Genomic DNA, 18,025 nt, shown 5'->3' on the forward strand with positions numbered 1-18,025 from the left:
TTATGGCTCAATACAGTCATGTTCATTACTCCAGCTGATACACACTCATCTTAAATGTTCTGCTGTTCCTAGACTGTGACGGGCTGATAGATGTTGTCAGCATCACTGCAGAGCAAACACTGAGCTCTCTTATGTTGTGTTAGTCTGATTTCTCCCCCACAAAGAGATGGATGGGTTCACGTTCACACTGAGAATACAGCAGAAATGTCTTGTTCCCTATCTTTTATTTATTCATTCAAAATTCAGTAAATTGGTGATAAACTGGACTATCGGGCTGAAATTAACAGGATCTCTTCACCTACGTGTCTCCAACATTTGCTCTAAATGTCATGTTGATAGACAGAAGTGGCTCAGAGATATTCCAGAAAGTGCAGAACAGAGTATCTCTGTCAGGTTACTACAGAGCTTTAGAAAACGTCTCCTCGGTCACCAAATAATGAAGATAAATGTCTTTTATGACTTTGAAAAATATGCCTCAATGTTGGAGTTGACACAAAGAAGCGGTTGTTAATATTTACACACAGATTTACATATTAAGTGTCTTTGAATCATGTCTCTTTTGACTCATAAAAAGTTTTTCTGTTATGTCCCTGTTCCTCCACCACAGGGAGTCACACTACATAAACTTCCATATATGGTCAGACAGGTGATTTTACCGGCTACAAACTGGGCATGTTTCAGAGTGGTTACTTCCTATTGGACTAAAGTAGCTGTCAATCAAAGTCACTAGGTGGCCGCATAATGATACTCTGCTCTGATTGGCTGTTGTAAGTTAAAAGACCATTAGGTTCGTCAGTTTACATCGTAGAAAGGCGCTGATTGGTTTATTTTGTTTCTGGGCGTTTTCTGATTTCAGAGATACCTAACATCATTGGTCAAATACTTTAACAAAGCTTTAAAATTGACTGAAATGTAGTTAATTTTAAAGTTTGAAGCACTGGATCGGAGTAAGAGAAACTGTCCGATATTATTCAGGGTTTTTTCTACTCAGCTTGAATTAAAACGAAATTAATTTAATTGGTAGCCTAGTGTTTACTCTTTTTAACGAGGCCAGTTGGTCTCTAATAGTCTGTTTTTCAGCCTATGAACGTGTTTTAATTTAGGCTACACAGGTTAGCAAGCTATGTGATTGGTTACTGTTGTAAAGAGAGACACTAATGCCGTGATGTTGTCAATATTTTTTTTTTACTCTTAAAAATTTCCGGAAAATGAAGTTATGAGCTTTCAAATGAGGTGTAAAGTGTTAGTATTAACACATTATCACAGTTACTAAGTATTTAGGCCTACTCCATGTCTAACGTCACCCTTACGTGTAAACGTAGGGTCGCATGCATCCTCCGCATCATACAAGGTTAAAAGACAGAAGAGATGAAAACATCCCAGGTGGGTCCTGTTTGTAATGACGTCGGTCTGTCATAATTATTTGTACAGTTTCAAACTAATCACTAATTGTACTTAAACGTATGGTAGTTTTGTTTAACCTTTCATGAGTTTCAATATTACATTTTGTAACACATGTAGGCCTAACTATCAACATGTTTCATTCACCAACTTCACTACCAAAGATGAAGACGAAAGATGATGAAACGACCTGAAATTATTCTTGTCAGAGAAGAATAACTGTTTCCTAATTTACTATGTCATGATGTATGAAGTGAGGAAACGCTTGCTGACTTATACTGGCAGTTAAAAAGGTTATAATAATGATGCACCGGTAAATGGTGTATGTATGTAACTGATGTGTGGTTCATTTTGTTTTTTCCTCCACTCTGCTCCTCTACTTATCTTTCAAACACTCTGTAATCTACATGTACAAGCTGAGAAGTGTTGAACAAGAAATCTGAGAGTAACATTTTAATTGTGTGATTGTCGTACACATGATTTTTGTCTATGATATTTACAGGTGCAGCTCCAGAGCCATATGTCACAAATCTGAATCAAACAGATAAATGGGCTCTGCTGCGGTGTGTTGTTCGAGGTGCTTCTCCAAAACCTAAAGTGGAGTGGCAGGACAGTGATGGAAACATCCTTCAAGCTGAGAGGCCACAGGTCACAGAGAGAGGAGGTCGTTACGATGTTATCCTCCAAACTACTGTGACCAGAACTGACAACTATCGTTGTGTAGCCACACAGGAGGAAATCAAACATCAGATTTATGCTGAGACTTATGTACTCCTGAGCGGTCAGTGGCATTTTAATCTTCCTATTTTCATAATTAATTTAAGTGTGATTTTATTTCCATAAAGGACACTATTGGGGTCAAAAACACTTCTCTGTGCATGTGTCACACTGAAACTAGTTTTCATACTGAGACATTAATTCACATGGGGATGAGGATGATTAAGAGGTCACTGAGATCACCAAATGTTTTTAGTTCCTTTCCCTGTAATGCTGATAAATTTAATGTTTCTGTTGAATGCACAAGAACTGGCCAGAACGTTGTAATGGTCACATTTACAAGAGCAAGTCAAGACAAAATGACCCCAGAGTTCAGTCAGTGTGAATTCACCTTTTATGATCAACAGTGTCACTAATAGTTGTGTTTGTGCCGATGTGACTGCAGCTGTGAATGTTATGAGCACATGATCCTCAGTTACTCTCTGATTGTTACGTTCCTGCCTTTTGTGTCAGAGAAAATGAGGACAGAAACTGTGATTGAGAAGCAGAGTTCAACATGAAACTTTTAGTCCTGAAACACATCTGAGCTCTGTCTGCTCAAGTCACACTTTTCATTCCTGTAGGAGCTGAACACTCACAGTCACCACATTTTTTTAATGTGTTCAATGATGTCAGATTTTGAGGAGCTGATGAGGTCCAACATTGACATTTTTGACGAGTTTGAACTTCAAAGTTATTGCTTAGTTTAATCAAAGAACCAGGTTTTGATGTCCAGATGTTTCCAGCTGCACTTGTTGACTGTCCTGCTCAGACTGAAGCTCAGCTCTGACTCTGAGCCCTGTTCTCTACAGTCTGTAGCTACTGTCCATGTGAGAGGAGGACAGACACCAGACGAGGCCTGTAGTGTTGGTGCTCAGGCTGCAGTCTGCACTCAGCCTGTTTTCAGCCCCTTTGAGGCGTCTGCTTCAGATCAGAGTCCTGCAGCTGGAGGCAGCAGCTGTTTGTAAAGTCTCAGCTGGTTTGACTGGTCAGAACTGAACTGGTTACACAGAGGAGGTTTATTCACCACTGGATTAAAACAGATTAAACCACAATAACTAGTTGTTCACCAGAGTTCTGCTGTTAGAAACATGATGAAACAGTTTATTAGCTCTGTCTGAATGTGTCTTGATTGTTTCAGACATTAGTGAGATTCACTTCAAGTATCATTTAATAACATGAGCCAACATGGCCGACATTATAATCAGTGAACACTGTGATGTCACTGTGACGTCAGACTGAGTCGTGCTCTTCATGACCAGTGAACTGATGTTGATGTGTAAAGTCAGTGAAGTGTCTCTTTACAGACTCATGAAGAAGAAGCTGTGGAAACGTAGATTCACCTCTCGGCTCGTTCCAGCTCCATTTGATCCCTGGAAAATATTTGATCAACAGCTGTGTTGGATTAGACTGTACAGATGTTCCTGATAAAGTGAACACTGAGTGAATCACTGACACAGCTGATAACAAGAGGAACACACACCTTTGACCCTGTGTTTCATATTTTATAACATAATGTTTATATGACTGTAGGGTCAGAAAATATTGTTTACATCCCAAACAAGAAATTTCTCCTGAATCTGTTTCAGGATTAATTTTGTCAAACAGAAACTGATCAGAAATTCACCTGTTTTCCAAATTGTATCTGAGCTTCTGTCATGAGATGAGTCAGAAACAGTTTGTTCAGCTGAGTCCAGTCGATGTAGCTTGTTCCATCAGACAAAGCTGAGATGGAGTTTGAGGCTCAGACTGTGATTTTCTATTGTTGTTAAACACACTTTACTCCACATGTTGAAGCAGAGGAGGGTTGAGTGAAAAGATCTGGTTCTGACACAGACAGGTGACAGATTAAAGGAGAAACAACTTGAAGTGTCTCAGTCAGGTGTTGGTCACCACATCAGCCAGATCATCTTCACTGCTCCTTGTCAGTGATTCTCCAAGTGTGTGAAGTCGACTGCAGGATGAACACACTCTCCATGAACATGTTCCCTCATCTGGTGTTGTGATGATGGTGGTGGTGGAGAGCACTGTCTGACACGTGGCTCTGAAATCTACCATCAGTGTTCACCTGAGATCTGGAGACTGAAGGCCACAGTGTAGAGAGGCGTCTGTCTGCAGGAGAGGAGGGGACTGGGAGGGGACGACTCCTTCAGTCAGGAGCTTAAACAGAAGTTGTGCAAATGGAAAGAGGAAGATAGAAGTAGTGATTTAATGAATAAGTGTCACCTTTGTACATGAAATATTATGGGATGTATCAGTTCAACATGACTGATCATTTGCCGTTCATCCAGTATCTACAGCTGGTCCACGTCCTGGTCGGGGGCAGCAGTCTAAGCAGGAGACAAGTGGAGGCGTCCTACACTGAAGTCATTTTGTTTTTATGTGATAGTTGACAATGAGCTTCTTTAAATAGTCGACAGTGAAGAAGTGACAGGAAACACGGGGCAAAGCTCCTCCTTCAACTGGCTCCTCCCATGCAGAGGAGCAGTAGCATGACGTCATTTGAAGTGGACACAGCTCTAAGTGTTGAACCTGCAGATGTGGAGGCTGACAGAGGTTATCAACAGATGAGACTGAAACTGTAGCTCGTAGATTCAAATTAGTTTATTTACAAAGAAACTGAGCACTCAGAAACAACACTTGTATTTATCCCCTCATCATCCATGACAGGTTTATTCTGTGCTTTCCAAAATCCAGGGTGGGGACTCCCAGGCTTCCTGTGGTCGACTCTCACCAGTCACCAGTTTTCACCCTTTTCTATTTATTGTAGCTTCTGACCTCACACGTCCTCACACAGTCACAGTACATTCAGCATCATGTAAACACAACCAATACACATTCAGTTTACTGTGTAGACAGATACTGATGACAGTTTCATACTCATCAGACCATCAGTGACCCCTGGTGGTCAGTGGAGGGAAACACTGTCCTCATGTTTCTCTGCTCGTTTCTCATGTCTTTTATTTATCTGTCTGTGTCTGATACTCTGAATGTTCCTCACAGAAGATAACTGAAAACCAGTTATCTTCTCTCGTCTTTAGTTTATCAAAGTCTGTGTCTGATCATGTAAATGTTGTTGAATTATTGTTTGTTTTTACAGGTGCAGCTCTAAAACCATCTGTCATAACACTTGGTGAAACACAGGACGGGGTGCAGCTGCAGTGTGAGGTTAATGGTGCTTCACCCAAACCTGTTGTCCAGTGGCAGGACAGTGATGGAAACATCGTCCCTGCTAAAGAACCACATGTCTCTGACAGAGGAGGCAGCTACAACATTATCCTCCAGACTACTGTGACCAAGACTGACAACTATCGCTGTGTAGCCACACAGGAGGAAATAAAACATCAGATCTACACTGAGACCTACGTCCCTGTTCATGGTGAGTTTCTTCTTGTTTCTGTTTTTATTTAAAGTGTTGATTTGTCAACAGTTTCTAAATCATCCTCCTGTGTGTGTGAAGCTGAAACCAGGAGTGAACAGATGTTGACCACTTGACTCATTCACCAACATGTGGCTGTGTTTGTATTGATGTGACTGTGTGCAGCTCAGTAGAGCAGGTGGGCTGATTGAACCAGTCACAGGTGCTGTATGATCTGAGCTTCAGGCTGTAGAGGACACATGTGCTGTCACAGTGAGATACAGCTGTGGTCTCCAGCCAGATGTGTGACTGTGCTGCAGCTTCCTGACAGCACAAGTTGTCAGTGTGAACAGGCTGAACTCAGATTCTTGTCCAGTGGATGAAGCAGCAGCTGCTCTTTGTTTGTGTGTGTTCATGTGAGCACAGTGAACTCACTGAGAGCTTCATCACTGAAGCTACAAGACCACGTTTAGACGTCTCTCAGCTTTTAGCTTCACTTATTCTGAGTGAAGCGTCGACCCGAGCTCAGAGGCCCATGTGTTGAACAGAGCTCAGCAGCAGCAGCTCCAACAACAACCATCATGAGGTGAAGATGAGCTGAGCAGAGGAGATCCAGAGTCCATCAGAGCCTGGGCTCAGGGTGTAGAAACCTGGGCTGGAGACAGATCACAGTCACACACACTTTGAGATCTCACACACAGCAGGAGTGAAGCAGGAGTCGGATGGAAACAGCCTGAAGTGGAGGTGGCAGCACAGTGACTCAAACATCTTCCTCCTGATGAACAACACGTGTCAGACAGAGGAGGAAGCTGCAGCATCATCATCCTCCTCACTACTGTAGCAGAACCAGAACCGAGCTCTGAGCTGAGCAGCAGCAGGAGGAGAGAGGCCATGAGACGGATGCTGACATCACTGAGCCTGGTCACATTCATCCCAGTGGAGTCTTCATCTGCTCATCACTGTAGATCAGAGGAGCAGCAACACACTCATGTGTGAAGCTGTGACGTCCAGTCTGATGTTCATCATGTCAAGTTACTCTGAGTCTCACATCAGCTTTCTCTTTCAGGTCCAGAGACTCAGCCTTGGTGGATCATTCCTGTTGTTTCTACATTTCTTGTGACTCTTTTAGTTGTTTTTGGTATTCTAGCTGTTCTTCGAGCCAAGAGCTGCATCACACTTAACTGTAACTCGGGTAAGTTTGAATACCATGTCATATGCACATTTTCATGATGAACAGCTGACAGACAAAGTGTTTCCATATGTGTGATGCTCAGAGTCTGATAGTTGTGTTCATCTCCTCAGACGAGCAGCTTCTGTTGTTATTTACTCTCAGGGTGAGATCATTTTCTTGAATATCATTTTGCTTTCTCTCCTGCAGGTCAGTCAAAGACAAAAGTCCCTCAGGATGACCAATCATGTTAAACAACAACCAACACTGGATCAGGTTAAAAGGGACCTCATTGTAAAGCTCTTTGAATTTAAGCTCTATTTGAATGAATCCGTCGACCAAATATTATCAACCTGCTTGTAGCTGTTCACTGAGTCGACGTGGACGTTGACACAAACATCAGAATCAGTGAAGTCAAACCTGCTGCTCTGCTTTAAATGAATGTGAACATTTATTAGCTGCACTGAATCATCATGGGACTTTTGAAATCTGTGTTGCTGACATTATTTGGGATGATAATGTTGCTTCTTTTTATTTCATTTCATTTTATTTTTATTCTATTTATTTTTGCTGATCTAGAATCTGTCAGGTAGAGTTACAGTCTGAACTCTTCACTGTTTTTGACTGTGACATTTTAATTGTGCTTTGTCTCACACGCCCTCGTCATGGATCTATTGGTCTTCGTCCCTACGTCGCCACATTCACGCGCATCCCTTGGCTGCACACACAGCCCTTCATGCCGTTCTCTCTCCTCATTGGATAAAGGTTGTAGGATACAAGGAAAGTTTTCTCCTCGGCTTACAGCAGAGCAGAGTGACTGACAGACCCGTGTTTCAGACCAAACACTCTATGTAAGTGATCGCTGTCGGAAGATATAACTATTTAAGACTTATATTAACACAAACATTCCGCTTACTTCTGCTTTAAATGAATGTGAACATTCATTAGCTGCACTGAATCATCATGGGACTTTTGAAATCTGTGTTGCTGACATTATTTGGGACGATAATGTTGCTTCTTTTTATTTCATTTTATTTTATTTTTATTTTATTCTATTTATTTTTGCTGATTTAGAATCTGTCAGGTAGAGTTACAGTCTGAACTCTTCACTGTTGTTGACTGAAATTGTAATTGTGCTTTGTCTCACACTTGGTTTGTTTTTATGTAGGCCTATAAAAAATATAGGCTATGTATTTTCAGGCTTTATGTGATTCCAAGCAGAGCTTAATCAATTTAAATAAATAAAACATTAAAAATATCAGTGTATGTTTTGACTGTTCTGTTTTGTTTTTGTCTGTTCAAAGTGTGACAGTAGCTAGAGGGTGATCTTCATTTTGCAGCACCTTTGATGGAAACTTTGCAGATAAGAAATTGTTACAGGCCTACTATGTAGGCTATTTTATTTATTTATGTAGGCTATTATTTATGCCTTTTCCCTCTTTATCCTCAATCCCTTAGGCTATTGTTTAGTAGGCTAAGACAAGATAATAAATGTTTTGGTTTTGAACAATAAAGGTTTTGAGAAGGAGAACAAGAAGGGGAGGGAGGGTTATGATGACGCATTTAAGACCAACAGGAAATTACTTCCGTGTTTCTACTGTAGTTAGTCGCGGTCTTGACGGTCTGGATTAACCTGAACTCTCGTTAAATGCTAATTTAGTCACTGTATTTATTTACACACATTGTTGGAGAGCTCTGTCGACTCATTTTGGATATTGATCCGTCAACTGTGCAACCAGGAAGTAGCCTAACAACTAGTAAACTAGCTCAGCACAGCAGATAGTTTAGTTAGCAGTCAGCCGCTAACAGAAAGCACGAACAAACAACCATAATGGTTCGTGTCTCGACTGTGTTTGCCTTAATCTGTCTTCTGTCTCTGACTGGAGCAACACGGGGACACGGACACGGTAAGAGAGGACAGACAATAAGCTGAAACTGTTGTGCAATGCTCGGTGGGTAAAAGTTTTGTTACTGCGATGAAGGCCTAGCGCCACCGATCAGCTGTAGCAACAACACAGGTCTCTGGTCTACAGTAACAATGTGTTGAAGAAGAGTCAAAAGATCTCAGCTCTGGGTTGTTTCCTGTTTATAAACAGTCAATGGTTGCTCTCTGTTCCCCTCAGGCACATAACAAACCGAGAAAGCAGCCATTGATTTAGCACTTGTGTTGTCTGACCAGTGACCACATTCTATGGCGGAGGAAAAGCCCACGCAGAATGATCATTACACCTCTGCAGTAGCCTACCTGCTGAAGTGATGATGACGATTGTAATGATACGATTAGGGCTGCACAATATGCAAAGAGCATATTGCAATTACATGAGCAGATATTCTTATTATTTTAACTTAAAACAAATTCATACAGTTTTTCATAAACTCATAAAATTCATACAGTTGTTTAAAAATATAAAGTTAATAGAATTATAGATTTTACTATATTAAAAAAGAGATAAATAAATAAAATGCACTTTGCAATTTGGATATTGCACTTGACTGGGCTATATAACTATTTCAATATAGCAATAATAAACCTCTAGTAAAGAAAACAATAAAAAGTTGTGTTGTAATAAAAAATAACTAGTGGAGAGGGACATCAGAAAATTCATAAACTCCTTCCTTGACTGTGATGCTGTTCTATATGATTTTTTTTTTTTTTTTTTAGTGATGAGTTTCTAACCCTCTCATTTTTGATAGAGGCAAAAATGATCCAAATGGTGTTGTGAAAGTTTTTGCTCAGAGAGCAGCAAAAACTGTGGAATGAATTATCAATTAATTCTTCTTTCAGGGGCAGATGTCAAAGTGGTTGTTATGGAAGGGCATGACGCCATCTTACCCTGCTCTCCAAGTACCAAGACGAACATGGAGTCAAAGCTGTTTGACTGGAAGAAAGATGGTCACATGGAAGTGTTCATGTACGATGCAGGAGATTATTACAGTGATACATTTTCAGGTCAGGATGAGCAGTTCAAAGGAAGGGTCTCACACTTTCCAGATGAACTGAAGTTCGGCAATGCCTCCATAATGATCAATAACACAAAGATGGCCGATTCTGGAAACTACACCTGTGCTTTTCCACGTCTTCAGCCAGCTGGACAAATCTACAACATTGAGCTTGTTGTTGGTGAGTATTTTCATTACGCAGTTTATTGCATGTTACAGTCAGGGCTGTTTAGTTTTCTACTTATTATCAGTACTACAGAAAAAAAACTGCAGTCCTGATGAGTTCCTAATCCTGCTAATGTTTCAAACCAGTCTATTATATTATGTTTAACTTGCTCATTTCCAGTGCAAATCAAACTTTTTTCTCTCTTCTCTGTCCATGCATGCTCTTAGGCGTTGGTATTCTGATCTGCATCCTCTGGGAGTCTTGCTGTTTTCTTCTGCTCAACCCTCGGCCACCTGAGCTGAGACTGCATGTAAATTAAATCACTGCTGCTCCTATCTGTCTTGTCTTTGTCTGTCCCTGTCTTGTGTGCATGTTCAAAATATCTTGTAAATGTGGGTGTGTGTTTCCTTTATCTAAACTGCTTTGTCTGCATAGCTTGCAGTATTTTTCTTCCCACCATAGTGGGACATGAAACTATCTATAATTAATTCTAAAATGATGACACTTAAACACAAATTGGGCAAAAAGTAATTCACATATTTGTCCCTCAGAACCTACCTTCAAAGACCGAGCAGGGGAAATCTCAGGTGAGTGATGATGTCACAGATCTATACACCTGTAATGTGTGTGCAGCTTTCTGGTCTCTAAAAAAAAAATATTATTCTCACAGTGTAGCAGGTTGACAGGACAGAGGGTGGTCTGGTCACATTAACAAACTGCATGTTGATCATTTCAATCAAAGTTCATTAACTGAAGCTTTGATTTCGTTCTTCATAGTCACAAGGTCCCCAGTCTCATTTCACGAGACAAAATATTTAAAGATCAACACTTTCTTCCCAAAACCATCACCGTTTAAAAAACACTGCAGAATTTATCAACAAGTTGTATTCCTTTTGACAAGTGATATGAATAAATGTAACAATAATAATAACGGTGATGATGATATAGAAAAGAAAAACACTGGTGAGTCCTGACTTCGTCACTGATTCTCTACATCTACAGTGTTTCTGTGAGAAATTGTTTAAATGCAAATACTGAGTGACAAAGTTGTTGCACACACACTGCAGATGTACAAATCATTGACATCATTAAAAATCAAGACTCACCTTTGATTTCACCTGATATTTAAGGTAGGACGCTGTGGATCAGGTTTGACTGAAGGTATCTGTTTATCTAAGATTCTGGAAAAAGGTAAAAGTGTCACATTTCAGATAGGAATTCTCTATTTTAAATGAAATTTTATTATTTTATTATTAATTATTTATTTATTTATTTATTCAAGGCACAAACAAACAACCACAGAATTATTTGATTCATAATGCAACAGTTCTTTTCTGATCTGTAGCCAATTTTGTGTTCACAGGTGCGTCTCCGAAGCCGTACGTCTCCATCTGTAATGTCACAGACGTGGGGGTGAAGCTGAGGTGTGAGGTCCAGGAAGCTTTTCCACGACCGAAGCTGCAGTGGCAGGACAGTGATGGAAATGATCTTCGGGCTGAGGAGACTCAGGTGTCCGAGAGAGACGGCCGCTACAGCGTCATCCTCCAAACTACTGTGACCCCGACATCAACCAACTGCTTCCACTGTGTAGCCAAGCAGGAGAAGATCAACCATGTTGTTACTGCTGAGATCACTGTGCCAGGTGAGATCCCCCTCAGTGGGTTTACTCTGTATGTTCAGTCCTGTTACTTTTCATGGCGCAGTGACACTGGAGATGTGTCTTTGTAGGTTATAACCAGTGTGTTGTGCATCAGGTTACACGGCCATTCACACACGGTTTTTATGATCTGTTTTTTAGAGAAACTCTTCGAGGACAAGACCACTTGGTTCCTTTTTGGATGGCTTTCTGGAGTTCTAACTGTTGCACCTCTAACTGCATTTCTTGCCATGAAGTACTTCCAGAATCGCAGGAAGAAAGGTAAGTTAAAATAATTAATTGTATCAACAACAATATCTCAACAGCTCTTTTGTCTCGTCTTGTGGTTTTTATTTACATCTAATACAAAATCAAGGCACCACTAATTAGGCATCTATCTTTAAGACTGATACCAGAAATTGAGGCTGAAATTAGAGCTGTTGTAAAATTTATCACAGTATAGTTTGATGGTAATGTTATACAGTATATCTATATTTATCTTAAAGCAGTACTAAAGAACTTTCAGTTTTGGTTGAGTTTGGCGGTGCCTGTGGACCAAAGCGGTAGTGTTTTGCCTGAAGGAAGACTCCATTTCCCATGAACACTAGCGTGAAGCCCTGTAAATATCCTGCATTAAAATTAACAGAAGACATCAAAACTAAGTTTCTGTTTCCAGTGGATCATTTCAAAGTGAAAACACAAACATAATCCATTGCTAAAGTGCCGTTTTGCCTGCTCCCTCCTTGTTGTGACTCGCAAAAGTGAAAGTGAAACTTCAGTGAGAGCCGGGTTCCTACCATGCTCCTCAAAGCTGCTTAGTGCCAGAGAAAGAGATACAGACCCCCTCTGACCACGACAGAGGTGTCATTCAACTTGTTGTAAATCGATGTATCATCACAAAAGTTATGAAAATATTTTATGAAGGTTGAAAAGTTACTTAGTGCTGGTTTAAAGATGAACTGTGTGAAAATTTCTCCCATCTAGTGTTGCACTAGTAGAATGCAGCGTGTACAGTGTTTTTATTGGTTGCCTCTCATGTCACACTGAGGATCTTTAACACAATTCATGAGCAAGGTTAACAACTTATTTTCATTTCCTAAAGTATTGGGGGTTTTATGCCTTTAATTGAAAGGATAGTCAGAGAGAGAAATAGGAAATGGAAGACAGAGAGTGGGAATGACACCCCTCAAAGGGCTGCCATGGGATTCGAACCGGGGCTAGCTGCAGCGAGGACGATAGCTTCTGTATATGGGATGCCTGCTCAACCCACTCAGCAATAAGATGCCCCCTTGTTGTCAATTTTTAACTAGTAAAATACTTAAATTAATAAGATAAATTAAATATGACAAATTAAAGTCTGTTTGACCATTAGCATCTTCTCTGTATGACAGGAAAGTCGACTGTAAGAAATAAATACCTGTGTGTTCTTTTCTACAGGTCCTGATGAAGAGAAGAAGTCTCTCCCCAACGGTGGCTCCCAGGAAGGGGCACCACTGAATGAAGTTAATGTTTGAAAGCTTCACCAGGGGTGAAAGGAACAACCTGAGAAATGTACTCAAGTTGAAGGAAAAGTACTCTCGAGATAACGTACGAAAGGGTACTCTCGAGATAACTGTACTGACCAAAGTACTCTCGAGATAAATGTACTGACCAAAGTACTCTCGAGATAAATGTACTGACCAAAGTACTCTCGAGATAAATGTACTGACCAAAGTACTCTTGAGATAATCTTGAGATTAACGTACGAAAAAGTACTCTTGAGATAACTGTACTGACCAAAGTACTCTCGAGATAACTGTACTGACCGAAGTACTCTTGAGATAACTGTACTGACCAAAGTACTCTCGAGATAACTGTACTGACCGAAGTACTCTCGAGATAACTGTACTGACCGAAGTACTCTTGAGATAACTGTACTGACCAAAGTACTCTCGAGATAAATGTACTGACCAAAGTACTCTCGAGATAAATGTACTGACCAAAGTACTCTTGAGATAACTGTACTGACAAAAGTACTCTTGAGATAAATGTACCGACCAAAGTACTCTCGAGATAAATGTACTGACCAAAGTACTCTCGAGATAAATGTACTGACCAAAGTACTCTCGAGATAAATGTACTGACCAAAGTACTCTTGAGATAAATGTACTGAGAGGAAAGTTCTCTGAAGATAAAAGTACACTTGAGATAAGCGTACTAAGAAAACTACTCTCGAGATAAATGTACTGAAAAGAGTGCTCTTGAGATACACATAAAAAGTATGCTTGAGATTAAAAGTAATCTTGAGATAAAGGTACTGAAAAAGTACTCTTTAGATAAATGTACTGATGAAAGTACTAGAGAAGCTACTTTTGAGTTTCCTTACTGAGGAAAGTAATCTCAAGGTAAGTGTGCAAGCATTAAAGGGTTAGGGTTGGAGATCTTGTTCTGGAGCATTTCTTACTAAATTAACTAAACTAAGTCCTCTTCACACTTTGATTGCAACCAATTAATGAAATGCTTTTTCACAAAAAAGAAAAAAGTCAGTCACCTGTGGGACGGACAAGTGTGAACAGCATCCAGTCTTCTTGAATGTGACGTTAAAGTCAATTGGATCGTGATGTGTCAATCAAGCTGCTGTCTCTGTCCCTCCCTCTTCAGTGCGTACCGCTCTTTGTGCACTGATCGCGTGCACGATCAGAGTCTTCAACAAGTTATGAAGCGGAAAAGACAAAGGCAGTAATCCAGTGTACCACTTTGAAGTCTGGTAGGTGACAGTGTAGCTCCAAGCTGGATGCTGGATGGTTTATTATGATGTCAGGTGTTTTCTTAGACATGAATAAGCCGTGAGAAAAAGCTGGTGGAAGTGCAGTTAAGCTCCACTGCACGTCAGTATTGCGGAGAGCTGCGTCGCTCATATTGGGATTATGTTGGGTAGCACCATGAAGGCGATACCTTCATGGTGCAACGTGGCTTTCTACGATACTGTTGCGTGTAGTGGGGCTTCACCTTGATGTGAACCAAACGCTGAACAAGCGTTGTATGTTCCTGCGCTCTGAGGCATGGCTTCACAGAGAAGTGTGAAGAAAAGGGCTTGGGCTTTTGAATTGCGTATTCAAAATGTGGCCTGCTTGGGGCGGTGTTTAGCTCAGTTGGTAGAGCACCCGCCCCATGTGTTGAGGCTGTAGTCCTCACTGCAGGCGGCCCTGGTTCGAGTCCCGCGTCGGACGGCCCTATCCTGCATGTCATTCCCCCCCATCTCTGCCTCCCATTTCCTGTCACACTCTCAACTGTCCTATCAAATAAAAGCATGAAAAGCCAAAAAATATACTAAAAAAAAAAAAAAAAAAAAGTGGCCTGCTCGAACCATTTTACCAGGATCTCCAACCCTACCTTTACAGCAAAAGTGCTAAAATTGACTGGAGTTGAAGTAGAATTACTTATAGATAAGAGTACACAATCAACCAGTCAAAATGTACTGCTGATATTTTAGGTAATTGCTCCTGTAGTTCTGTCTGTTCCCGTATCGCCGCAGCAGTAAACATACACCCAGGGGTTTGTTTACTTCAAGCAAGCGAACATGTTTGTAAACCGTGTAATACAAAGTCTTGCGTGATAGTCAAGTTGACTGTAAACTATGTTTACAGGTCGTCTAAAGCTCTCCAGTTTTCTTTATCAACAAAGGATTATCACAGCCACAACTTCTTTGTAGCAGTGAGAGTAAGTCTGGATATTGTAAACATACTGAGCGTGTCAACTTGACTCTCACGCAAGACGTTTGTATTACAGCTCCGTTTACAAACATGTTGGCTTTCTTGAAGTCAACAAACCCCTCGGTGTATGTTTGAAGCCACCTGACATTGTCTGTGGAAAAGTGGTTTTGTGGGATGCAAACAGCCTAAACAGCATAAGATCAGTCTGCTACCATTATACACTGCTGTGGCGATGCAGACAGAACTACTGCATAATGGGAGCAATTAAAAAGAAAATCTTATAATTCCTTCTTTTAGACCTAAAATATTAGGAAACTACAGCTCCAGGTTGAATTTGCCTGGAATTGTCCTTTAAGTACAAACAGAACTACTTGTTATTGCACACACAGACACAAAGTACAGTAACAAATATCATCAACTTGAGTAATACTCAGATTGTGTTTGTTAAGATCAGGCATGTCCAGTATATTTCACAAAAGGCGGGTGTGGGTGCTGGTTTCCTTTCCAGCTAAGTAGCAGCACACCGGACTTGACTCATTTAATCAACTGATCTCAGTCTTCAGACAGTTGATTGATTGGACAAACTGTGTGCTTTTCATTGGTTGGAACAAAAACCTGCAGCCATACGGCCCTTTGTGGAATAGTTTGGACATGCCTGGTTAAGATGGAGGAAGGCGTTCTTTTGTCTCTCCCATCATATTTCCTGTCACCCTGCGTTACTGAAGCTAATCAATTAAAAAATAATCACACTGAAGCATTTGTATCCAAACCTTTGAATAAAGCTACTGTGTCTCTTTGTGCCATCGTCATTGTTTTTTGTGTGTCCTGTATTAATAGAAATGGAAGTGATCTGTGTTTGACCTCATGTCTCACTAAAGACTGAATTTAACTGTTTTCAAATGAGGAGAAGTTAACCCCCCCCCCCCCCCCCCCCATTAACACTTTATTTTCCCTTACAGACAGATCTGTGTGAAGCTTTAAGTCTTATGAATTAGGAAACACTTAAGTTTCTTGGCTGCTTGATACTCAAGTTAAACAAAATCAAGCTGACTGACTGTCAGGGTTTAATGGTTAAATTGGGCCGAACCTTCTGTTGCCCAGTCAAAGTATGAGTCCGGCTGTAATTTAGTAAAGGATGTAAATTCTTTTATTGCTGCCTCAGTTTTCTTTGAGAAACAATGGAAATGAAGTGAAACTGGACCGAAGCTGAGTCAATAAAACATTATTGTTTAATGTTGGTCATTTATCATGAATCCACAACACAGCAGTTTGTTTAGTGAGTAGGAAAAAAAACGTGAGTATTTACATCTACTGTCATTCACGTCACAGTTTATACCCATGCTAACACAATAAAGACTTTTATATTTACAAGAAATACTTATTATTAGCATCATCGTACAAAGGAACGTTGTCATTGTAACTCAACATCTGGATCTGATGCAAAATACACAAAATAATGAACAGAAGCCTCAGCTGCCCTGAAATCATCAGAATCAGTAGACAAAGGGAACTCGTGTTGTTTGTTTCTAGGTTTAAAAACAGTTTTACATCAGAAGGTACAAGGCAAGACAATCACAGTCTACATGTTTACAAGGTTTGCCCTTTATGGTCGGTATAAATACACTCTGCTTGTTTATGTACACAGAAATCAACCCGTCGCCTCCTTCCTCAAACTCATCTTCTACATCAGCTGCAGCATTTACACTGAACATCACAACACAAACTGGTTTTAGTGTCGCTGCTCTGACTGAACACAGACACTCCCAGCTTCAGTCACAGGGAACCAGCTCTTCCTCATCTTCATCAGGACTTTTACGAAGCACCAGCCTTTAGCAAACATGGCTGCTGCTCTCAGCACCAACTGTGTGTGTGATTATTTTTAAGGAATCAAAAAAAAAACTTTAAAAGAAACATCTGAATCGTTCAAAGAATTAAAAACACATCTGATCACAACAGGGCTTTGCATAGTTTCTCTTCAACTGTCGAGCTGTGAATCCTAGAGTGGGTTAAGGTGGACTGAGTTCATAGATCTGTGTATTTAATAAATTTGAAACGGTTGTGTGGCCTAGAACATTATAACAAACCAAACAGGTCTTTCTCCTGGTGTCTAAAAAGTCTGTATGGATTTGATAAAAATCATTAACACACTGGTGTCACATCCTCTTCCTCCTGCTGACAAAGACTGAGCATCTTTAACAAGCTGTGGAAAAAGTACATTTACTGTACTAATTGCAATTTCCAGGTACTTTTTACCTTCATAACAAAGGGAAATATCCCCCTTTTACAACAATAAACTGATGTCTGTCATCAAAGGTTAAGAAATGACATAACTGATCCAAGGGACATGACAAGCTGTTCTTGCCATTTAATTTAAATAATCCTCATCATTAAAGACTTTTTCTTTTTCTTTATTGTGATGCTAAAAACATTTGACTGTAACCTGTAACAGTTTTTTCTGTGTTGTGGTATCACTGTGACAGATCAGAGTTCTCTCATTTCTTGAAAGCAGGACGATGTTAACAACATGCCACTAGAGCCCGAAACAGGAAGTGTCCGTCACCACAAAGACGCACCAAACTGTCCTCAACATGTCGACTCAAACCTTTGTTTGAGTCATTCACCTACTTCAGCACCTCACCTCACTGTGACCTCAACAACAGTCAATTATAATCCAAACCACTGAAACGACAGAGACAGAGCTCCTCTCTGATGACAAACTGATGCCAAAAATAAACAAATGATAAAAAAAAATCTGTGTCAGTGTCAGAAACAGCTTATTTTACATTGATGAAAGCCTCAGCCATCGTGTCAGGACGAGGGAGAAACTTTGCACACCGGTGTCTTCAGAGATTAAACTAGATTCAGAATCAGCTGCGTCTACAGACCGATGACATTGCAGCGGCGCCAC

The 18,025-nt window shown here is 40.4% G+C and overlaps 2 protein-coding genes across 3 annotated transcripts; both read left to right on the forward strand.

Moving 5' to 3' along the window:
- Positions 1–1,328: 1,328 nt before the first annotated feature.
- On the forward strand, positions 1,329–5,709 carry LOC310986285 (leucine-rich repeats and immunoglobulin-like domains protein 3; the record flags this gene model as incomplete). The annotated part of the gene is made up of 4 exons (XM_083972129.1): positions 1,329–1,383; positions 1,904–2,182; positions 5,258–5,536; positions 5,702–5,709. 4 exons carry the CDS (start codon positions 1,329–1,331, stop codon positions 5,707–5,709), a joined length of 621 nt encoding a protein of 206 aa, XP_083828255.1.
- A 2,588-nt stretch (positions 5,710–8,297) lies between these two features.
- LOC310986235 (butyrophilin-like protein 10) lies at positions 8,298–13,119 on the forward strand. 2 transcript variants are annotated; one of them, XM_083972067.1, is made up of 6 exons: positions 8,298–8,590; positions 9,469–9,804; positions 10,341–10,376; positions 11,153–11,431; positions 11,588–11,707; positions 12,863–13,119. In XM_083972067.1, the coding sequence occupies exons 1-6, from the start codon at positions 8,515–8,517 to the stop codon at positions 12,937–12,939; spliced, it is 924 nt and encodes a 307-aa protein (XP_083828193.1). In that variant the 5' UTR covers positions 8,298–8,514; the 3' UTR covers positions 12,940–13,119. The 2 variants fall into 2 exon arrangements, with proteins under 2 accessions (XP_083828193.1, XP_083828194.1); XM_083972068.1 differs by lacking the exon at positions 10,341–10,376.
- Positions 13,120–18,025: the final 4,906 nt, after the last annotated feature.

Source organism: Trachurus trachurus, assembly GCF_905171665.1.
Source record: "Trachurus trachurus genome assembly, chromosome: 5".
Classification (NCBI taxonomy): Eukaryota; Metazoa; Chordata; class Actinopteri; order Carangiformes; family Carangidae; genus Trachurus; species Trachurus trachurus.